The 23,469-nt window shown below is 35.5% G+C and overlaps 1 protein-coding gene across 1 annotated transcript in view; it reads left to right on the forward strand.

Annotated features, from left to right (window-relative positions):
• Window positions 1-23,469, forward strand: part of SEMA3E (semaphorin 3E) — a 134,503-nt gene that overhangs the window by 47,842 nt on the left and 63,192 nt on the right. The window contains exon 2 of the mRNA XM_008629588.2: window positions 22,568-22,728. Within this exon, the coding sequence (XP_008627810.1) occupies window positions 22,568-22,728 (161 nt within the window). The remainder of the gene's footprint in view (window positions 1-22,567; window positions 22,729-23,469) is intronic.

The raw sequence follows: 23,469 nt of genomic DNA on the forward strand, positions 1-23,469 counted from the left end.
AAAGAGTGAAATGCTAAATAATGTATTTATAATCACAGCAATCATTTGTGGATTATTCCTTAAGGAGACAGACAGCTCCCTGCCTCTGCTGAGTAGTGTAGCTGAAGTTCTACTCTAAGCAGGATTCCCCACATCAGGGGTACATAACACTTACAGTTCTGGATATGGAGACTCTAATGATAGAAGGAAAAAAGCATTGAAGCAAAATTCTGACTACAACCCTTAGATTTTGTTTTTGGCACTAGAACAAGTGAACAAGTTGCAGTTGCTAAGTTACTTATAAAAGATAACATACTGCTCATGCAACTTCCCTGTTTTCCTTAGGGAGAAGAGTTTGTGCCTAAGCACAATATCATATGATTTATCAATATATATCTACTGTAGAACATGTGTTTATCTGACAAGGAGGCCATGCTGGGGAAAAGTGACCTGTCACTGTCTTTAATGTGATTGCAATTTCCATAATTCGAAGCAATTATTTCACATATCATCACTGTGAAATAGACTGCTGTGTTAGATCCTAGAACCTTTCCCATGGTACAGATTTCCTGGGGGCTGGATATATCCCTATAATGACATTTGGATTATTTCAAATGAAAGAAATGTCTTTGTGTTCCATACTCAAATGCTTCTTAAACAAGATTATTATTATTGAGCTATGTTGTAAACCTAAGTATGTCAAAGCAGTTTCTTAACTAGATTTTAATTAACAGATTACAGATATGCTTTACTTAAGCTGTTGTTGATGGTAACTGAAGTTACCACTGCTCATTAGCATTACTGAGGTGACATGCTCATTAGTGCCCCTTGGCTATGAGGCAGCAGGTGAATATTTCCCTACTGTTTTGTCTAAGTCAAAGGCAAAGAACTGGGCCTTTATTGTACACATGTGAGATGTCTGGTACAACAGAAATTCTTCTCCGTTCTCCCAACTCTGGTCTAATATATCAGTTAAATAATAATTAATACATTCTGGAACAGAATAGACAGGCAATAAAACAAAAAAATTACCCAAATGAAAACAAACCAGCAGGGTAGGTTTAGAAAAGGGTGCATATAATTTTAAAAGGTAAATCCAGAGTACAAACACCACTGAAATATTGACCTGTGATTATTCCTAGTATTTAAATTTTTGATGTTCTTCTTGGCAACTTTGAAAAATAGTACTCTTCCAAATAATATTTGGGCATGGTTCAGGAAACAATACAAGGACCATTCTACATAGGGGGGTTGGATGACATTATATTGCTTGGAGATGAAGACAGTGGAACATTTTAGCTTTGTGGATGTATGCCATGTGGCCTCTGAGACACAAAATGGTTTTATTTAGTAATACTTCTGCAGCCAAGGAAACCATATTCTTTCACATTAGCAGGGCCTATTACAGCATCGCTACTTTTCAAAAGAAGAGGTGGTTGCAGTTTCACACCTTCCAGGTTGTGTTGTAGTTGCATCAGATGCAGCTCTTTGGTGTTGATGTTATTTGCTATCCTATTTGGGGATAAAAGTGGCTGAATGCAATTTAGATAATGCTGACAAGTATGAAACATAATTCATTAGTTTTATTCATAAATCTGCTAATACACAGTTGTTGACGTTTTTAGTAGAAATTTGTAATTCAGTCTCTAAAATCTATCTCTTGGTTTATTCATTTACATTTCATAATTGAATGGAATCCAGAATAGAGAAGACACTATTCAGAGTGAAATTCCTCCATAACTTTTTGTTAAATATCATAAAATTTGTTGCCAAGACAATCAAAGTCATCCTCAAGACCAGACACTGAATTTTTTTATGCTATAGTTTCCTGCAGTCAACATCACGCAAGAGAAATAACACCGCCTTGAGGTTTTTCATCATGTGAAAACATTTGTCAAGCTGACAGTTTGGCTACTTCACAAAAATACATAAAGTTCATCAGCACTGCATGAAAAAGTCATGAAACAAAGCTCTTTTTATTCCATTTTGAGATATATGATTAACGGAATATAGCCTAGTTTGATTAATCTATGCACTCATAGTATCTCCCACTTGACATTTGTAGATAGTTGCTCCTTTTACAAGAGTTTTTCTTACATTTATATACAAAAGGGGATTAATCATTCTTCCAGTTAGCCACCTTTTTTGTCACTTACCCACCAAAAAGACTTGGCTTTCCAGACAGTGTTTGCACTAAACACTCTTGCCATAATATTTGGTTTCTCCACCACACTCTCAGTTTTCATCTCTCTTGGCAAAACTATTTTTCATTCTACAGCTTATATGGAGTGTGATGTTAGCAAGGTATTTGAACAGAAAAAGACATTGCTGGTCTATTTTCCATTTCACATGTAATGAAAACAATTTGAATTTGAGTTGACACACAAGCACTAGCAGTGTTCGTGCAAAGGAAACAATAATTAATGACAAACTTCAGCAGTGATGGAATCATACACATGTATTTGACAAACACCCTCAGTGTCCAGCAATAGAGTATATGGCTTGAGTATATGCCAGAAAACATAAAGAGTGAAAATAAATCAGTTAAAATACAGTGAGTATCCACTTAACCAGAAGACAAATGGTCATCTTTGAACCATTATTTCACTTCATTTCAATGGAAAGGAGGGATGCTCCAGTCCTTTGATCATCTTCATGGATTCCTCCAGACTTGCTCCAATAGGCCCATGTCTTTCTTGTGATGGAGGCCCCAGAGCTGGATGCAGAACTGCAGGTGGGGTCTCATGAGAGTGCAGTAGAGGGGCTGAATCACCCCCTTAAACCTGCTGCCTACGCTGCTTTGGATGCAGCACAGGATTGGCTTTCTGGGCTGTGAGAGCATTGTTAGGTCATGGCAAGCTTCGCATGCTCCAAATTCCCCAAGTCCTTCTCCCCAGGGCTGCTCTCAAACCATTCTCCACCCAGCCTGTCCTTGTGCTTGGTACTGCCCTGACCCATGGTGCAACACTTTGCACTTGGGTGTGTTGAACTTGATGAGGTTTGCACGGTCCCACCTCTCAGGCCTGTCAAGGTCCCTCTGGGTGACATCTGTTCCCTCCAGTGTGTTGACCACATCACTCAGACTGGTGTTGGCAAACTTGCTGAGGGCGCACTCAATCCTACTGGCCATGTTGCTGGTAAATGTGTTAAACCCTGCCAGTCGCAGTGCCAGCCCCTGAGGAACAACACTCATCACTGGTCTCTACCTGGACATTGGGACACGGAATCTGCTGTGTGGTGTACAGTGAAAGAAGAAGGCCTAAGACTTTTTCAAAATATGTTATAGAAATTTAATTACAAAATTAATACAGCTCACCAAATAGTTCTGAGGAAGAGAGGAGATCTTTACAGAAAGAGTAAGAAAATTAACTTAGTTTTAAGTTTCATGAGAAAAGACATTAAACCCTTCTGTGTTGTGGGGGAGCAACAAAGTATTTGTAACTATAAGGAGATCTCATTAAAAATCTGCCCCCAAATCTGTCTCTTAAAACATGTCATCGTGTCTGTAAGTGAGGGTGCTCGTTAGTAATAGCAATTATTGCTCACAGCACTAATAATTGATGCTTTCCCAGTAGTCGGTGCATGTTCTTCTGGAGACATAAAAAGTTTTAGTCTCAGTCTTCTTCTTGCCTTTTTCCCCTTGCTTTTTCAAAGGCAACTTCCCTCTATCGGCCTTCAAGCTCAGAGGCTCATATCTTTTGAACTTGTAGGTGAATAAAATACCTGGCAAGTAACCTGCCAACTGTAGGATCAGTTTCCATTTTCAAGAGAGACTTTTATATAAGCTGGAATACTTTTCAGAGTTTGTTAGCTCACGAAGTCTAAATGTCAGATTCTTCTGTGCTGAGCAGAGTGTAGGCCTGTGTAATTATCAAGCACAGCAATCCTATTGTTGCTTTATAATTAATTGATTTTCAAGGCAATGCTGCTTCTTTTAATTTAAACATATTTCTCCTATTTAATTTTTTCATAAATAAAGATTACCAAATATATCTCTTGGTTTTTTAAATCCTCTTTCCTCAAGTAAGCCAGCACAGAACTGGAGATTCTTAGTAGTCCTGAAAGTAAAACCTGCCACTCTCCCAAATACAGGTTGAAGTGCAATAATGTGAAGAACAGTTTTAAATTGCTGGGTTTTCCTACTCTGAAATGCAGCTGAGTAGCCACTGTCCACACCTGTAGCAATTATATCATTCCCTGAGCACACAGAAACAAGCAAACCCCAATAAGCTCCTATTGACAGTAACAGCAAGGAGACCTTACTGAGACTATGGCAGTGCATATTTTAACACCATTATTGCATTTTTAATTGAAATTGGTCCCCCCTTAACATGCTACACTTAACCTCTAGATACAATGTGCTGTACAAGAGTTTTGAGACAGTCACACATTAAAGGTGTGTAGTTAGGCATAAAGCCAAAGCAAAGTGCTCCTCGTTCCTCTGGAGAAGAATATCCACCAAGGAATGCAAATATTTATATTTGGCAGGTATCCTTATCAGCAAGTGATTCAGCCTTCAACAATCTCCAATTCTGCAAAAGGAAGAAGATTACTTTATAATGCTAATAAATGATCAGTATTCTATTTCTATTGATTTTTATTCATGTGCAAATAAATAAGCACTCTAGCACCACCATGTTTCCTTCTTTATAACATATTATTACAGCATTAAACTGATACAAATGCTAGACCTTGACATAGATTTCCTATTAGCTGATTTGTGCTGAAAACCATGTGATGTGTATAGATGAGTTTGTTCACCTATTTACCATTTTAAAAAGTAATATATATGACAAAAACTTAAATACCACTTTTTACACTTTCTATCAATGGTAGAAGGAACCACTAAATGTATTTTCTTTCAACCAGCTTCCAGGTGTATGCAGCCTCATATGGGAGTTGCTTCTGTCAGAAGCAAACTTTGCTCATAACTAATCATAATTTTAGAAGGTCTGTTGCTTATGTCAAAATTAATTCACAAAAAGAACAAAATCTAATGTACAGTGTAATTAAGCACTGGCAAACCTAGATATTCAAGGTCTAGGAAATGGAAAAATTAAGATATCCTTCAGGTGTCTTAACAGATTGCAACTAGGCTCCAGTTTTCAAAAAAAGAGATATAAATAACCAGTTAAAAATATGTTTAAATGCAATCTTTGTTTATTTAAAGAACTTTTGCATTATAACTATTCCACTAGCCCCTTCTAAAATTTAAAATGTAGATACCCTGTGTCTGGCTGGTGTCTGAAGAACAGCTGCAAAATAACAGAGATATTCTGATTTGAAAAGAAACCAAAGTATTGACACATCGATATAAACTATTTTTCTAATCTATATGTATTAGAAAAGTGTTGAAATAATATGGAATAAAGCATTAAAGTTCTATTATACCCCGAGTCACAATGTAGTGCCATGCCTTAATATAAATATTTGTTAATTCTCTGACTAGAAATACTTCAAAGTGAAAAGTATTTTTGAATATTCCTTCCCTCCTTTGCATCTTTCTTGTGTGGAATACTAAGTTAATTCTAAATCAGAGGTATTTAACAGGAATGGGGATAAAGATATGTAAAAAACAATTGGATAAAAACAAAAGAATTTCACAGTACATGATGGTGCTAGTCAGCCAATCCTTCTATTGAACCACTATTGTGAGATACTGTTCACAGTCGACAGCACAAAGAAAAATCTCATTCAACTAGAACAGAAGAGCTTTCCAATTAGTAAGACATAAAGCAGGCATTGTCGTGCTCTCAGTTCTGTATGTCATTTCTAATAAAGATTGGATAATAGAAATGCGTGCTAAAATGAACCTTTTCTTTATAATAAGAAGGCTCTATAGAGCAGGAAAATAATATGAACTTTTTTGGTCTAGCTGTTTCTCAATCAAAGGGCATATCAGTTACTGTATATTACTGCAACATTCCAAGCATTAAATTAAATTATAGACAATAGAATCAAATACAGTTTACATCTGTGGGGCATTAAAAAATGAGGCACGTTCAGCAGTTTATTTATTCCCAGTAGAAATACTCCTGTTGAAACAGTGCTTTGAAAACATTCTTTCCTACCAGGCTTGGCTGTTTCAAATGTGTTCCTCAGGCAATACACATATTTAGTTTTTAAATGTGACATGTAGAAATCAACCTTGATTTTCTTGGATGGCTGGACTTTCTTTAGCTGTGCAACGGTTTAGGTAACCTTATCACTCCCAAGCTCTAACCCTGCTACTGGACCTGTACAAACAGCCTGAAGCACACTTACTCCACAGGGCTGCAAATAAGCACCAAAGGTCCACCTGTGTTAATATGTTTTGAAGGCTTCTGTCACTTATTACACAAGATTAATGTGTAAGGGGAGGCCAAATACTGTGGAGACTGAACATGCGATCTTTAGTCTAAATATGAGGATCTGTACCATCTGAGCTGAAAATTATACCGTTAGTGGAATACCATTACAGCTCACTGCAGTCATAAAAGAAGGGGCTGCAAACATTACTGGTAGGTTTGGATGCACATTTTAAAATCTAGCTTAAAATTGTTTTCTAAATCAAAAATATTTTGGATTTAAATAGTAGGCATCATATCTTCTTCTTCCTAACACTAGAAAAATGCTTCTGTAATTTATATCAGCAGACTGTATAAACAAATCAGAAACATCTATAGGGTGCATCAAGGACAAAAGTCTGCACAGGTATAAGTAAGTGAAATGTCATTGGGCAATTTGCAGTGCTACCTTTTGCACAAGTGTTCATTTTATCTTCTTTGGCTGCTGTGGTCTTTTGCCTGGAGACACCAGGGCACATTTGAAATTGAATCATTATGTATGTTGAGTCCATCCATTGCATGATTCGCTACACTATTCTCTAAACACATACCATTCTATTCCTTTTTTTTTTTTTCCAAAAAAGACTCATTGGTCAAGAAAAATTGCCTGTATCTCCATAGAGTGTGTAGCTTGATGTGAAATTTAGTGTGTTGAGTTCTGTGACTAAAAGCCCAAACTGGGTTGTGTTGAAAGACAAATGAAGATGATTAAGCAAAAATAAATCAGAATTTCCTAGAACGCCTGTGTAATAGAATTTCTGACTGTTTATAGTAATATTCTGCAGACTTGCCCTACTTGTTTTTTTCATTTAAAGCTCTCTGACAAAAGAATGTAAGAGAGAGGTAAATATTTAACATGAATGGATTCCTTAGATGTCTTTAGTAGAACTGACTTGAAGCTGAGGATGGCATTTCAAGACATGCAATTTGTGTTAAGGTGCTGATGCTTATATTTTTTGTACAAATGCAAGAACAGGGGAGGGTGAGTCAGTGGAAGCCACAGCTGCCTTGACAACATCAAGCCATCTATGCAAACACCATAGCTTCCAGTTTTCAGCACAGACAGCATCCATATTGCTGCTTTACTAGAGCAGCACATGTAAATCCTTATCAGTAAACCACCAACAGATACACAGTGGAAATAAATCCTTCTAAAGGACCTGTCTTCTGATCTTTATAACCCTTCTAAACAGAGCAAGAAAGAAAGCAGTGCAAATTCTACTGACCATCTGACCTATGAATTGCCAAAATGTTAAATTATCATAGGGAAGAAAAAGTAATTGTTTCCAATAGCATTTTTAAAGCTATTCAGGTAATGATGATAGACATAGACAAAAGAACGGATAACAACAGAAAAAATAATTACTGTCAAATGGCATTAATAGCAGCACCAGGCTAGACTTGAATAGGAATGGGTAGGTATAAATAAGCTGTTTCTTTCTGAGGAGATGGATGTAAATATTCTTTTTTTTATCTTTTGCATAGAAATATTTTAATTGGAAATGTGACACATCCAACTAATGATCTGGTGTCAGCATCTTGTGCTTGTAGAAAACTTTGTTCTTTAGTGTAAATTATATTATGGAAAATGAAGATGGGGAAATAACCTGGAAGACAGCTAATCTTTCCCCACTAGTGTGTGGCTATTAACTAGAACAGATTGCCAGATGTTTCCTCCTATCTTTTTTAATTGGTTCATCTACTAGCAGTTCCACTGCTTGCCTTTGCAGATCTAATTTTATCCAATTGTTTTTTACATATCTTTATCCCCTATTCTGAAACTAATAGATCTTTTACATTATTTGTATCCTTATTGCTAAACTACCCACCACAATGCCTTGTCTTGTCCTTGCAGTATTTGCTGTTAACTTTTCTCTTTCTTTTTTTCAAAAACAAATATATATAATTGTGCTATGGTTAAACAATTTTATCTTCCATTGCTTTCAACAGTGGAAAATGGGTAGAGAATGTTTGGTACTTACCAGACACTCAATTTGAACAAGTGAACGAGATTGCAAAAGATGCAGTGAAAACCATTTTTTGGGTTCCTTGTGATACACGTATAACACACATCATGGCCTGTGTGGTCTCTCAGGGGCTGCCATCCCCTGGTACATAACAGCTGTTTATACTGAGAAATACATCCTTCTGCAAGAGAGCCTGTTGAAATCAGAAACTGTATATAGATATTCATGTGAGTAAAGCTGGCAGAAACAAACCAGATATATTGCATTTTCACTTACATGTATCAGCATTTTCTAATGCTTTGCCTCCTTTCTTTTCTTTGTAAAGAAATGTGTCTCACTGCCTTCAGATATTTTATAATATCCTACAAGGGTCCGAATAGGACCCAATTCTTTAATTCTTAAAGAGACAAAATTCCCTTGAACTTTAGTTAAGCTTATATAAAAAGTGGCAGAAATACTTAAGTGTAACATTTTCCTCTAAAGTATTTATGAAATATAATACAAACAATTAAATAGCTCTCAGTTAAATAATATATGTTTTGGACCTATTCATTCCTAATTGTACTTACTTCTGACAGTTTGATAAATATATTATTCTGTGACAAGCTATTTCATACAGTTCATTATGTTCTTCTTACATATTTTTCCTAGTATCAAGCATAGAGAATTGAATCCTGATGTACAAATTCTAGTGCAATATGCAGCACGTATTACAAATTTAATTTGTCCTCAGATAGTCCCATGGCTGTAAATAATGTGCAGAATATAAATCTCTCTTTCTATTCTATTCTAAGAAAAAACATTGCTGTCAGATTAAGTACATTGTACTTGGGATTTATAGTTCCAATATAATAGCTTCAAATTTTTCATATATATAATGACAATAATTTTGGATGTAACCAGCATATCTCAAAACTTGGTATTTAGAAATTGTCTTGTAATTTTGTAAAAGGATTCTGAATGTTGTCTTCCATATGACTTTTCCTCTACGTTTTCCCATCTCTACACACTACTATGAAAAATCCATAGCAGATTTTTCAGTTCTTTTGCTTTTGGAGATAGCTAAATTTTATTAAAGATATACCTTTTTAGAGGAGACATAATAATAGGTACTTTAAAGGTATGCAGAAGTTCTTTGCTAGCTGTAAAGATTCTGGTTTTGGCTTTTGATTTTGGTGTTTTTTCCTCTAGGAAGCATTATGAAATCATGGAAATTTGATTTTTTTTTCATTGATTAATATTTTGGCAAAAAAAAGGGATATTTACATGTTTTAAATTAAGACTTCCAATTTGTTTTAAGAACATGTCATTTTGAAATGTTAGTTGACTTACTATAAAAAGAGAGGACTGCATTAATCAAAATAAAATATGTAAAATTATCAAAATAATTCCATCCATGGGAAAATAACCAGATTTTTTTCATGTTTGAAAATGCTCTGTATTTGAGGCTTTTATTCCAGTTTGGGATGGAAACATTTTCCATAATCTTTACAAAGTCTTTCAGTGTCTGAAAAATGTTCTCTCCCAGTTCCAATATCTTTTGTGTGTTCTGCTCCCAAAATTTCCGAGGGCAAATTCTCAGGGCAGTAGCCTGTGGGTCACCCATTGTGCGTTCTCTCAAAAGATGAAGTGTCCAGCAGTTTTATGCAGACTTGCTGAGTCATCATTACAAATCATGCAAATCAGAGCTAAATTCAAACCCTAGAGAATTTTGTGAACACTGAAATTATTATTTTCTCATTTACCCCATCTTCATGATGGAAATTCTTTAATTTTGGTTTCTTTTTTTTTTTTTTTTTTTTTTAATTTATGAAATATAATACAAACAATTAAATAGCTCTCAGTTAAATAATATATGTTTTGGACCTATTCATTCCTAATTGTACTTACTTCTGACAGTTTGATAAATATATTATTCTGTGACAAGCTATTTCATACAGTTCATTATGTTCTTCTTACATATTTTTCCTAGTATCAAGCATAGAGAATTGAATCCTGATGTACAAATTCTAGTGCAATATGCAGCACGTATTACAAATTTAATTTGTCCTCAGATAGTCCCATGGCTGTAAATAATGTGCAGAATATAAATCTCTCTTTCTATTCTATTCTAAGAAAAAATATTGGTGTCAGATTAAGTACATTGTACTTGGGATTTATAGTTCCAATATAATAGCTTCAAATTTTTCATATATATAATGACAATAATTTTGGATGTAACCAGCATATCTCAAAACTTGGTATTTAGAAATTGTCTTGTAATTTTGTAAAAGGATTCTGAATGTTGTCTTCCATATGACTTTTCCTCTACGTTTTCCCATCTCTACACACTACTATGAAAAATCCATAGCAGATTTTTCAGTTCTTTTGCTTTTGGAGATAGCTAAATTTTATTAAAGATATACCTTTTTAGAGGAGACATAATAATAGGTACTTTAAAGGTATGCAGAAGTTCTTTGCTAGCTGTAAAGATTCTGGTTTTGGCTTTTGATTTTGGTGTTTTTTCCTCTAGGAAGCATTATGAAATCATGGAAATTTGATTTTTTTTTCATTGATTAATATTTTGGCAAAAAAAAGGGATATTCACATGTTTTAAATTAAGACTTCCAATTTGTTTTAAGAACATGTCATTTTGAAATGTTAGTTGACTTACTATAAAAAGAGAGGACTGCATTAATCAAAATAAAATATGTAAAATTATCAAAATAATTCCATCCATGGGAAAATAACCAGATTTTTTTCATGTTTGAAAATGCTCTGTATTTGAGGCTTTTATTCCAGTTTGGGATGGAAACATTTTCCATAATCTTTACAAAGTCTTTCAGTGTCTGAAAAATGTTCTCTCCCAGTTCCAATATCTTTTGTGTGTTCTGCTCCCAAAATTTCCGAGGGCAAATTCTCAGGGCAGTAGCCTGTGGGTCACCCATTGTGCGTTCTCTCAAAAGATGAAGTGTCCAGCAGTTTTATGCAGACTTGCTGAGTCATCATTACAAATCATGCAAATCAGAGCTAAATTCAAACCCTAGAGAATTCACTGAAATTATTATTTTCTCATTTACCCCATCTTCATGGTGGAAATTCTTTAATTTTGGTTTCTTTTTTTTTTTTTTTTTTTTTTAATTTTGTTTTGTTAGATTGGAAATTCCTGGAGAAAACACTTGTTTTCTCAGGGCTGTGTATTTTTCCAGTGCTGAGCAGTACATAATCTAGTAATGAGTGGTGTTCCTCAAGGATCTGTACTGCAACTAATACTATTTGATATCTTTAAAAGCAACACAGACTGGTGGATTGAGTCCATCCTCAGGAATTTTGCGGATGTCACCAAGATGGTGGAAGCAGTGACAGTGCCTGGCTCTGGCAGGGGGTTATGGTAGATGATCTTCAAAGGTTCTTTCCAATCCAAAACTCTATGTGTCTATGATTGGATCCCTAGATCTCTATGGACTTCTGCACAACTCTTTAGTATACAAAAATGAATCAGATATATCAATCCTTCATTTTCATGATATCTCTATAATTCTAAACATCAGTAGCCCTCATGAGAAATAAAGAACATTAATGAAATTATCTGATGTTCTACCTTCTGTAAAGACAGCAATGAGTAGAAAAGACAGATTGATCCCAAAACATCTGAAATTAAGCCCCAGTGTTAAACCAAGCATCAAGATGAAGGTGAATTTCTAAATTACAGTGAAGAAAGAACTAATGAAGGAACACCCATAAGTGTATGGTGTTTTTACATCGTGTGAAAAATGGTTCAGGATAGAGTCATACTGAAACAACATTGGTTCCATTTTGAAGTGGGAGAGGTTTATGTGGGATATTTTATGACTACCATCAGGTCAATTGAGGATATAGAGATGCTACTTGTAATTTCAGGAGATTGTTTCTCTGTTCTAATGTTGAATTCTCTTCAATGTAACAGGGGCCTTTGTTATCATTGGGTATTTTTCTAAAAGCATCTGAAAGGCTTAGGAGCACAAACGACAGCTGAAATTCAGTACAGTCTATTATGTGACTCTGTTGGATAATCAAATGTGACATGAGAAAAGAAAATGTTTATATCAAAGTACAATAAACTTCTAAACAAGCACTATCATTTTTCTCTGTCTTGAAAAATCTGAGAGAAACAAATGAATAGTGTGGGGAAAAAAAGGAAAGGGAGGATAGGTGGACATATCCATGAAGGTTTGAGGACAATATGCAACAGTCCATATTATAATTCATAATAGTTACGTGACCATTAATAGCTGCCTATTATTGACTTCTATTCTCCAGTTACACTATTTAAGATCAACTATGTTGAGTTCTAAACAGAAGAATGTTTTGACTGTTAATATTTGCAAAGCATTACTGATTCTGAAAGGTTTCAAATATGTCCTAAGTTATTCATAAAGCTTTTTTCTGTCTCTTTCTTCCAAGGCATTTACTTAACCAGCATTTTACAGATAATTAAGTGTACTGGGGGAGAAACAGAAGAGACAAGAAAGACAGCTATTTCTGTGTGTTGCCCATCATTGCAGTGATTAAAATTTCAAGCACTAATAAAATACAACCTTGGTTTATTTATAGAATGCATTTTAGAGTGGAATTCATCTACAGTTTATTATGTATCTAAAACTTAGCTTACATTCTTAAAATTTGGATTATAGAAATTATTACTTTCAGATTATATTTGTTTGGATGCTTTTATAAAGGAATTTTCAAATGCCAATTAGGAATACCTCTTTCTTTTGTTCTGATAAAAAGCCAGACAGCTGGATAAATACCTTAAACTAAACACCTGACTGAACAAAATAAAAGCTGAATATGACGTATCCCACCCTGTAATATAAGAGCTTGAATTCTTTCATAAAGCTCTGTGTCATTTTAAAAAAAGATTAAAAAATAAAGGCAACAAGACCTTTGATGTATTCAGCTTTTGTTAATATTTAAAAGTATTTGAGATGTATGTGGAAAAGCAGGGTCAAATCATGGACGTATTAGTGCCAGTTAACTCACCTGAGGTATGTCTCCCAAAGACACTGATATAACAGCTGAATATGTCTCCTTTCTATGAATTAAATCTTTCCAGAGAAGATATTCTGGTCAATTAAAAAGAACAAACTTTGGACTAACAAACTGCTCGGTTCTATATAAGTCTATTCACTGCTGTTTATAGAGTTTGTATGCTCAGTGAAAATTGAGTTTATTTCAGTGCATGAGGTGTAGCAAATCTTTCTAAACTCACCTATGGAATATTATCTCAAACTCTGCATAAGCTGTGAGTAATTTATTTCACAGGAAAAAAATACTTTGAAAATTTCCTTTCATCTTTTTAGTTATTTCCATTTCAATTTTCCCTCTGACTTTTGCTTTTCTTACAATGCCTCCTTTCTCCTCCATTCTGTTTTTCTCCTGTTGATGACTCCAGATAGCCTTACATACACTGTCAATCACATGCCATCCTGCCCAAGAGCATATGCTGCTGAAAATCACATGAGATAGCTCCTTTTTATCCATCTTTTACAGGGGAAATTCAATTTAACAGTCATTTTGAATAGCACAAACCCCTGACTCTTGGCATCTTCATTTTAAATGAAAGCACCAGATTCTCTTTCTGTCAAAACACTGGGTCTCTCCATAGGATGAATTCTACTCTTCCCAGACTGGTGTGGTAATAAGCATGTAGTAACTGGTACACCTTAATAAATTAGGTCCTCAAGAGACTGGACTGTCTGTGTTTCATCAGCAGAGGTCTGTGATTATTTGAACCATATGTACCTTCTAAAACTCAAGTTTTATAAATCAATTATTTCACTTGTTAACACTATTAAGATATTAAACATAATGTAAAACATCTTCAGTGTGTATAATTTTAAAAGGACAATTCTTTCTATGCTTACTTCCTTAGAGATACTTTGGATGAAGTGCATGAAGTTCACAAAGACTATTTCATGGATGCTTGTGTCATCCATTGGCTGGAATAATTTCACAGTAAAAAATTCCAATTTATATTTCTGCTGAAATGTTTTATTAGAAAAGCACATTTCTGATGCTTTCTATCATGCAATCTAACTTTTGGAAAGAAATTTGTAACATTGATGAAGATATTTATTATCCAGAACATTATCATTTATTATCACCTCCTAAAATGCTTTACTAAAAATAAAGGATCATTAGGATTTGAAGTTACTAGAGAATTTTAGGCAGCCACATTATGCAAGTCACTGAGACCTGGGAGTTCATAACAGACAGAGTATTATGTCATTTTGCATAAGCAGTTGTTTGATATTTTCATTACAATCATGTTTCAGAACTGTGCTGGCAGATAGCACTTTGGGGATGCATGTACCTTTTCTAAGAAAAATCCCACTGGTAAGGTAAACAAATTTTTTGATAACAGAGTCCCTGGTATAATGAGTATGTCAATTTACCATAGCAAATTTTTTTGAATGAGTGCCAAAATTTGCCATCTACTACTGAAATGAATTAAAAGAATAAATTCTTCACCACTCTGCAAGCAATATCCTGCTAACTGGAAATAGATATGGAAAAAATATAGTAAGATTTATTAAAAATATTTGAAATTTTTATTATCATTGAAAATTAATATTATCATTAAAAGCATAATGAATGGTAGACATCATTTATATAGTAGTTTAACACTGAAATGATGAAAATTTAATCTCATTCTTAGTTGATTCTCTGTCTGTTGTTTCCCAGGATCAGACAAAATACAGAAGGATAAGTGTTTTTCCTATACTATTTAATCCATATTGGTGTGATAACCTAGCTCAAAATGGCTCAAAATGGCAGATTAGCTCTGGATTAGGCCTTATATCACTAACCATAGTAGCTTACTGCTGTAATGGAAACCAGTAAGATCCAGAAATTGGTAGGGTCAAATGTGTTAGTGTCAGAAAACAAATATCACTTCAACATACACAACAGTTTAGTGGGTTCTGTAACTGCTTTCATTTGACTTACAAAGAGACTTTCTTCTAAAACAGTCTGTAAATCATCCATAGTTTCTAGGTAAGTATGATTAAAACCCAAAAAGATCAAGGTTTTATTACATGGAATTTCATTTCTTTTCAAGCATTAGTAACATTAAATTGAATATCAGTTATTTTTTATGTATGTAAAAAATTTACCAGCATGTAAATCTAGAAATGGACCTTAAAATTGCTGTAAACCCAGCTTGTATGAAGATGATGTGTGATTACTCTTAAATTGATGTACACCATAGAGGTTTCCAGCAAGAACTAGAAATATTATGAAATACTGCGTAAAAATACATGTTTTTACTATTATATAGTATACTAATACAATAAACCATGGCCTTTTTTAATGCCTATATTTCTGTTGTTTAGTAACTAAAACCAAACCAGCTACAGTGCTACTAACTGGATATGTTATTTTGCCATCAGGGAAGAAAAACTAAATATTTTTTAAATATGACAGAATATACACATATCACAGTATATATGTGACATATCATAGTTTGAGATGGAAATATCAAGGATTAGGACTTGAACTATCATGATTAGATGTGTTAAGGGCTTTCAAGCGACACAGAATATTTTCTGCCATTACCTGAGTAGAATTAGAAGAAACAAAAATATTTCCTAAGATTTATTACATGTTCTAGTTTTAGGTTTTTCATATGTTCTTGAGGGGAAAAAGCCACAAGAGTGTTTTGTCTTGCATACAGATTTAAACTGTGCTTGTCTCCCCAAACTGGACCTTTTAATTTCAGAAACTTTTGCCTCTGTAATTTGGACAGACTGACAAGGAAAGATCTTTGTTTGAAGTTTTTACTTTAATTCAAACTTCATCACTAGATCCAGAACATTTAGAGGAAGAGAACCAAATAAGCAAAATTATTCATGGGCTTTGCTGCACCAGCTCCCTTCATGAAGCCAATTACATTCTCCAAATAAAGCTCTCCAGCCAAACACACCTGCTGTTAAGAGCAGAGGTTGAATCATATGAAAGTAGTTATGGACTAATGGGTTTTTGCTTGTTGTTACTAGACTTTGCCTTCTGTCTCCTACCCTGCCAAGTTTCTGAGGCATCTGCGTGGCAGCCACAGAGATAAAACCTGAAGCAGTGAAAGCTCATACTTCAGTCTCCCTCACAGGCTTTTAAACCTATCTCCTACTGATTCATGTTCCCCAAATAAAACACTGAAGTATCTTAAGAATGGTGTTTTCAAATTACAGTGGTATCTTTTGTCATTACTACTGCTCTAGATTTTTAGTTTACTATTTGCTGTTAATTCTATTATAGTTCTTGGCTCAGATTTTGCTACCAATTCTCATGCAGCAGGATTTACTTTGGCCATCACTGGCCAGTTAACACTTGTCTCCTTTACTACTACCCAACAAGTTTAGTTCCTTGCTGGTTCACCAGAGTTAATGCATTTTTCCATTATCTGACAATCACTATCACCACTCTATTTTTACAGAGCTGTATTTGACTGAGGACTGTAAGCACAGGAAAGCAAAAATTGCTAATCTCATTCAGCAGCATTGGGATTTTTAGGAGAATTTTAGTCTCTAATGGCTTTTTTCCCAGGGAAGAAATCTTGTGCCTCCTGCTACTAATTTTATACAGTTAGAGGTCTTAACCTTGTCAGAAAGATTCAACCACTTGTAAGTTTATATTTTGTCCTTGTGATGGATAACTCTTAAGAGTACCCTTGCATAGACATTTGCCTTAAAGTACCAGTGTTTTAAAACAGAAGATACTTATATTTCCTGGTCTTACAATTGACCTGTAGTTCATAAGCTGTGTCACAGATATTTCAGGCTCTCCCCTATGTCTCTTTTTCATTTTTCCTTCTCTCTGCTTCTGTCCCTTTCTTGTCACATGTAAGCAGGTTTTGTTATCACTTGGCAGCAATACAGCAAAAAGCTAAATTAAATAAATTTACATAAGGTTGACTAAGTTCTTGTAAATCTTGTTCCACTGTAGTATCTATATTCCAGGACTATGCTTCTAATTTGAAGCATAAGATGTCCTTCAGGTGCTCACATTACCTAGACTTTTTATCAGTGGCCTTTTACATTATTGATGGGGGCAGAAGGCAGCCCCAGTCATTAGCTCTTCCTGTAAGGCAGCACTGAAACATCCACCTTATGTGGACTCATTTGTCAGTGCCCTGCATCTGGAAAACATCTTTGCCAGAAGAATGATCTGCAGCATGAAGTAGTGTGGGAGGTGAGACTATATTTCTGAAGAATTTAAAAGGGGAGCCAAAGATTTTTATGAGGGCAAAAAAGGGCAAAGGCTTGTGCAGTAGCGATGATATAATGCTATGAAGAATGGAGTAGAGCAACAGCAGCTTTGTCACTCCCTAAGAAAAATAAGAAAGATTAAAAATTTGCATTGATATTTGTCTATATTCAAGGTCCAAATTGATATATTACTCAAAATGTGATTAAATTCTAAAACATGTTATAAATGAAATGTCACTATACTCTGGTTGCTGTGGAGCAGCATTGAGATTTTTGCATTTAATGTTCTAAGCATATTTAAGTTATCAATCACTTATAGTTAAAAAATATTGAAATAAAAGTCGGGTGACAATTTTTTTTCTCCCCAAACGAATAGAAGAATTTCTAATAGAAGAAATGGCTGCTCTAAAGTAATCTTAGAAGTAAGAATTATATACTGCTCATTAAAATAACTAAGAAAATGGCTATTAGGAATATAATTAACATTGTTAGACCAATGTATAACAGAATCCATTTTTTCAAACAGGATACAGTATGAATACGTTCACCAAAGTAGTTATGCAATAAGAGAAAGTGTGGTAAGCAAGATCCATCTGAATATTTTCCAGAAAGCTCTGGCAGACAGATAGCAAACCATCAGGTTTGTTCTCAGCTTTTAAAACAGTAAGAAATAAGATTTGTTCTCTTACGAAATGTAGTTTAGCAGTCCAGGCTTGCTTTAAAGCTTTCACAGGTAAAGTGAAGTGTCATATAGGAGTATGTAAATATTGAAGCAGTCTTTCCTTTGTTGAGTAAAATGCTGTTTGTACTGCAATGGTGTGGGTTTAGTTATGGTCTTGAGTCTTTAGATTAAAATGGCAAAGCAGTATAGCACAAAAGATAACATTTTCTCAAATTTATGGGTCAGTACTCCAGAAGATTTGTTTTTACCAAAAGATAACAGTAGGAAAACTCTTTTCTCTTTTTTTTCTGTGTGTTGAGCACTAGCAATATATTCCCTGTGAATAATTCATCCCCTGTGTCTCTGGCTTTTTACTTCTTTACACAAGATCTTTACAGAAAAAGGACTTTTTTTCCTTTGTCACAGAAATCTTTAGAAACTCAGTAAAAGGAAGGGCTCTGCTCAACTGAAGCCCTTAGTCACTCCCACATGAGGAAGAAGCCAAGGATTTCTAGCTGGAACAGTTTGTAAAGTTTATCCACTAACTGTTTAATATAAAATGCATAGACTATCTTGAGCAGCAGAGCCAGAACTTCTTTCCCAGAAGAGCAATTTAACTACGAAATTAGAGTACAACTTCTTGTTCACTCTTTCTGAGTCTTAAATATTTTGTTGCACAGCTTCAACAGGAAATGGAGAAAACGTCCATCCTTCCCTACCAATCCAGTAGCTAATAACTTGTGATTAGACCTCTTTATGGTAGAGGAAGATCTGAGTTTCAAGCCATTTAGAAAAGGAAATTGAAGTCATGTCTGCTATTCCTTAGCTGACCAATTTAGCCATTAGAATATTTTAAAAATGTTAGGCAGCACTGTTTTTTCTTTTGTTGAAGAAAATTGCACTTGCACCTGATCTTGTAAGTGTGCTAGATGTGTCCAGCATAAATGTGGACATTAAATCCTAGTATTAGGTAGAGGAACAACCTCTCTTTGGGTTATGCTCAAGTCTAGACATGGTCTAGAAATTAATTTTTTTAATTAAAGCGTATCAGAATGGCCAGCAGCACAGCTCTTGACACCTCAAGGAATCCCTATTTACAAGGTGACCCTTGTGAGCATAAGTTTCTTCAAAGTAACTGAAATTAGATTTTGGGGAAAGTTGCTTAAAAGTTTGAATTCAAGGGCCTCACTCCCAATTGTGTTGTGATTTCAATGACCGAGTGCAACTCAGCCCTCCAAGTGCAGTGATCCATGTGTCCAGCCCTGGGGGCCCCCACATAAGAAGGATGTGGACCTGTTGGAGCAGAGGAGGCCACAAAGATGATCAGAGGACTGGAGCACTTCTAGAACGAAGACAGGCTGAGAGAGCTGGGATTACTTAGCCTGGAGAAGAAAAGGCTTTAGGAAGAACTTACAGCAGCTTTCATTGTCTAAAGGGGTTACAAGAGAGCCGGAAAGAAACTTTGTAGAAGGGCATATGGTGATAGAACAAGGGGTAATGGCTCTAAACTGCAAGAGCATAGGCTGAGATTAGATACTAAACATTTTTTACTGTGAGGGTGTGGAGACACCGGCACGAGTTGTCCAGAGAAGATGTGGGTGTCCCTGCCTGGAAGTGTTCAACGCCAGGCTGGACAGAGCTTGGAGCAACCTGGTCTAGTGGAAGATGACCCTGCCCATGGCAGGGGGGTTGGAACCAGATGATCTTTAAGGTCCTTTCCAACTAAAGCCATTCCATGATTCTACAAACTAACAATGCCCTTGTGTGAGTGTGAAGGTTGTTCTGTGTCTGGAGGCAGCAGGAGCAGCAGCTTCTCTTCTGAAAGCAGTACAGCTGTATTCCTGCAGTGCTACATTGAAGCCAACCAGCTTTGCTGAAGGGGCACAGCACTACATGAATGTTGTTCTACTGCTTCAGAACCTGTGTCATTTACATCAAACCACACCACGGTGAGATTCACTTACCTAGAAATGACAGGCTTCTAGAACCATTTTAGACTCCCAGATATACCACTCATTCTCCAGGCATTCAGGAGGTGTTGCATTCTATTTGCTTGCACTGTCCTAATATCTCACATATCCAAAAATGTATGGAAATCCTACTACCTTTCAAAGGATCTACATAATACTGCTACATTGGTGTTTCAGTACAAAATCACTCTCCAAACCCAACTGCTTGTTGTTTTCCAGCCCTTTCAGATGTCAGCTTCACTTCTATTCTCATCTCTACCCCCACAGCAAAACCGTGTCAGTGTAGGTTGCTGGATGTAGTCTTAGAAACATCTCTTTTTACAAGTTTGATCTTGAAAGATGTTTAATATTCTCAACTTCCATTTAAGACAATAATATTCACATGTGTGCTTTGCAGGACTGAGTCTTATATGAGCAGTTACCAGTTTATGTGATCAGGTAGAGGATATCAGTATGAGAACACATGAGTCATATCTCTGATACATGTAAAGAAATATTGTCTCATTTATGAGCAATCTGCCTTCAGGACAACATGAAAATAAATCAAGGGAAGCTACCACAGTAATCTTTTGTGGCTTGTATATAACTAGAATTTAAAATGCAATTCTTTTCACTTCAAGACTGATTAAAAAATAAAATATATTGAATGTTTTATATTCTTGCAAATAAGAAGTGGCTTTATTTAGGACCAAAAGTGTATTTCTAGCTCAGCTTTCATTTCATTTCTAATCTGTTCAGAAACAAGCGATGTTCTTCCAAAACAGCAATCTGCTCATTTGCTTGGAGAGAGCAAGCTTTGAAAGTGCCATTTCCACATTGCTGTGCAGCTGTGTTCTGGGTGTATCTCTGTCAAAAAATGTGTATCTATCCACTGGTTAGTAAGCAATGCTTAGACAAAAAACTCCTGTTCATCATGATGTTCCTCTCTGTGAGTTTTTCCATTTGTTAAGTGAAGCCAGTCACACACAGGTACAACTATTTAATACATTCTGTTTGAAGATCACTCAAGAAAGGCATCATATGTGAGACTGAATTTTTACTATGACTCCTTTGATGTAAATTTTATCATCTAAGGAAACAGCTTTCAGAAACTAGTTACTTTCAGCCTCTGTTGACCTGAACTAATCCTACCTAGTAAATGGAGCAAAACATATTTATCCTATTACTGATTTTAATTAATCATCACACACAAAATATACTTAATAATTTAAAATTAATAGAAATTGTGCCAATTTTTAAAATTAAATTAATGTCCTTTTGGAATGTTAAATTTCTTGCTTACAGAACATCAGCTGTGGTCTCTGTGTTGCTGTCAAGGTGCAGCATGGACAAATGAACATAACTGCTGGTGTGGCATGTGAGCAGGACCCTCCAAACTGCATAGGGGCTCATTTGTCTTCTCCAGCTCTGGGACAATCCCACTTCTTCCAGCATCAGCTGCTGGGCCACATCCAAACAATTGAAAAAGTTATGTGAGGATAAGCATATTTAGTTACTTTTACCAAAAGTGATTTCTTCAAAATAAAACAATTTGCCACAGTACAGACATAAGAACATAGTTGCTTTCCCCCAGTTCAACCTCTGTCATTTTGGAGGGAGTCTGAGGGTACTCTCTGTAATGGCTCCTTTTGAGGCTTCTCAACAGCAAAATGGTTTTCAACCTCTCTGACCTGCTGCAAGCCAGGCTGTGCTCTGCACCACAGAGCAGAAAGATCCCCATGCTTGCCTCTTCTTTCCTGAGGCCTGAATCCAAGTTTCTGCAACACTACCCAGAATGAACTTACTTTTCTCTGTGGGACTGACTTTAGCTTGGATCATGTACAGTTAAGCCTCAGATTCCCATATCAGGTCAGTGCATTTCTTGACAAAATCAGTGTCAGAAAACTATTCTTATGCATTTCACAGATTTCATACTGTTTTCACTGAATTTAGAGGCAATATTTTCAGTAAACTGAGTGAAGAAAGTGCTGGGATTAAAACCCACAATGCCATCATCCTAAAAATATAAACCCAGGTAAATATTGTGTGTACACTGAAAATCTGTAGTTTGACATGTTTCAAAGACAAGGACATAATTTCCAGCTCTTTTTTTTTCAATTTCCATTAATTCATTCATTTTTTTGCCCATTTGCAGCTATTGTTCTAAGTACTTTTTCCTTTTCAGAAAATATCCAGGAGCAAAATAATTTGCATCCCTCCCCATCTCATATTTTGAGCATAAAGATTATGATGTAAAAATTCAGAGACAAACCTCCTGGAGAACTGGTTTAATTTGAAAATTGCTCTCAGGTGTTTTGTGTCTCTTTCTTACTCAAAGATTATATGATTAGCATTTTAATGTCCCACAACTTCTCGTCCAGTTCCCTAGGAGGATATGAAAATGAAGCCATGAAAGCTAAGCTGTTTGGTATTTATTATGACCACTCTGATTGTATTTCAGAGCTCTGGGATTTAAACAGGACGTCAGTCTTTCGTAGCCCGTTTGGATATCTTGGACTTCATATAATGCTGCTGGATGAGTATCAAGAGCGACTGTTCGTGGGAGGAAGAGACCTCTTGTATTCCCTCAGTTTGGATCGAATCAGTGACAACTACCGAGAGGTGGAGTAAAAAGTTATATATATATATTTTTATATATATTAGTCACTTCATGTCATAACATGTAGCACAGGATATCAGAACTTGCATGAATGAAGTAATGGAGTTTTTGTAGGTGTTTTGTGCATGAACTTTAAAGCCATGTTTATATTTAAGAAAAATACACTAATTGCCATTTTTTCCCCCCTCTTCATCCATAAAGGCTCACTCTGGGTGAAGAGACTTGGAGGTCGTATAGCTATTTCTCACTGAATTTCAGCATAGTCACAGATGTTTAGAGCATCTCACACTCGTAGACATCTGATTTCTGCATCTCCACTATATTATTGAGGACTAAAATCTCTCTGGTATTTTGGGGAAGTTTCAGAAGAGAAAATATTAAGGAAAAAAATCAGCATGTAAACTATAAGAACCTTACAACAGCAGCACAAACCTTGCAGCTGTTTTTCCTAGTCTTCTTAGAAACTGAATTTTGCATTGGTTTGAGCCAGATGTGCTATTAAGTAATGACTGAAAGTGCCATTTGAAGGCTGAGCCGTGGTCTCAGAGAGAAAGGTGGGTTAAGTCATAATCCTACCAGAGAACTCAGTACATTTTAGAAACCACACATGACTGGCAAACTGACAACTGGAGAGGCTGGAGTTTGAGCTGATGTGAGCCTTGGATTCCTTACTCACTTCTGCCCTTGGAAGCTAGAACTGGAAACATACAGTTGTAAGGGAAGCTGACAGGAGCATTGTTCCT

This window comes from Corvus brachyrhynchos, unplaced genomic scaffold (assembly GCF_000691975.1).
Source record: "Corvus brachyrhynchos isolate BGI_N302 unplaced genomic scaffold, ASM69197v1 scaffold50, whole genome shotgun sequence".
NCBI lineage: Eukaryota > Metazoa > Chordata > Aves > Passeriformes > Corvidae > Corvus > Corvus brachyrhynchos.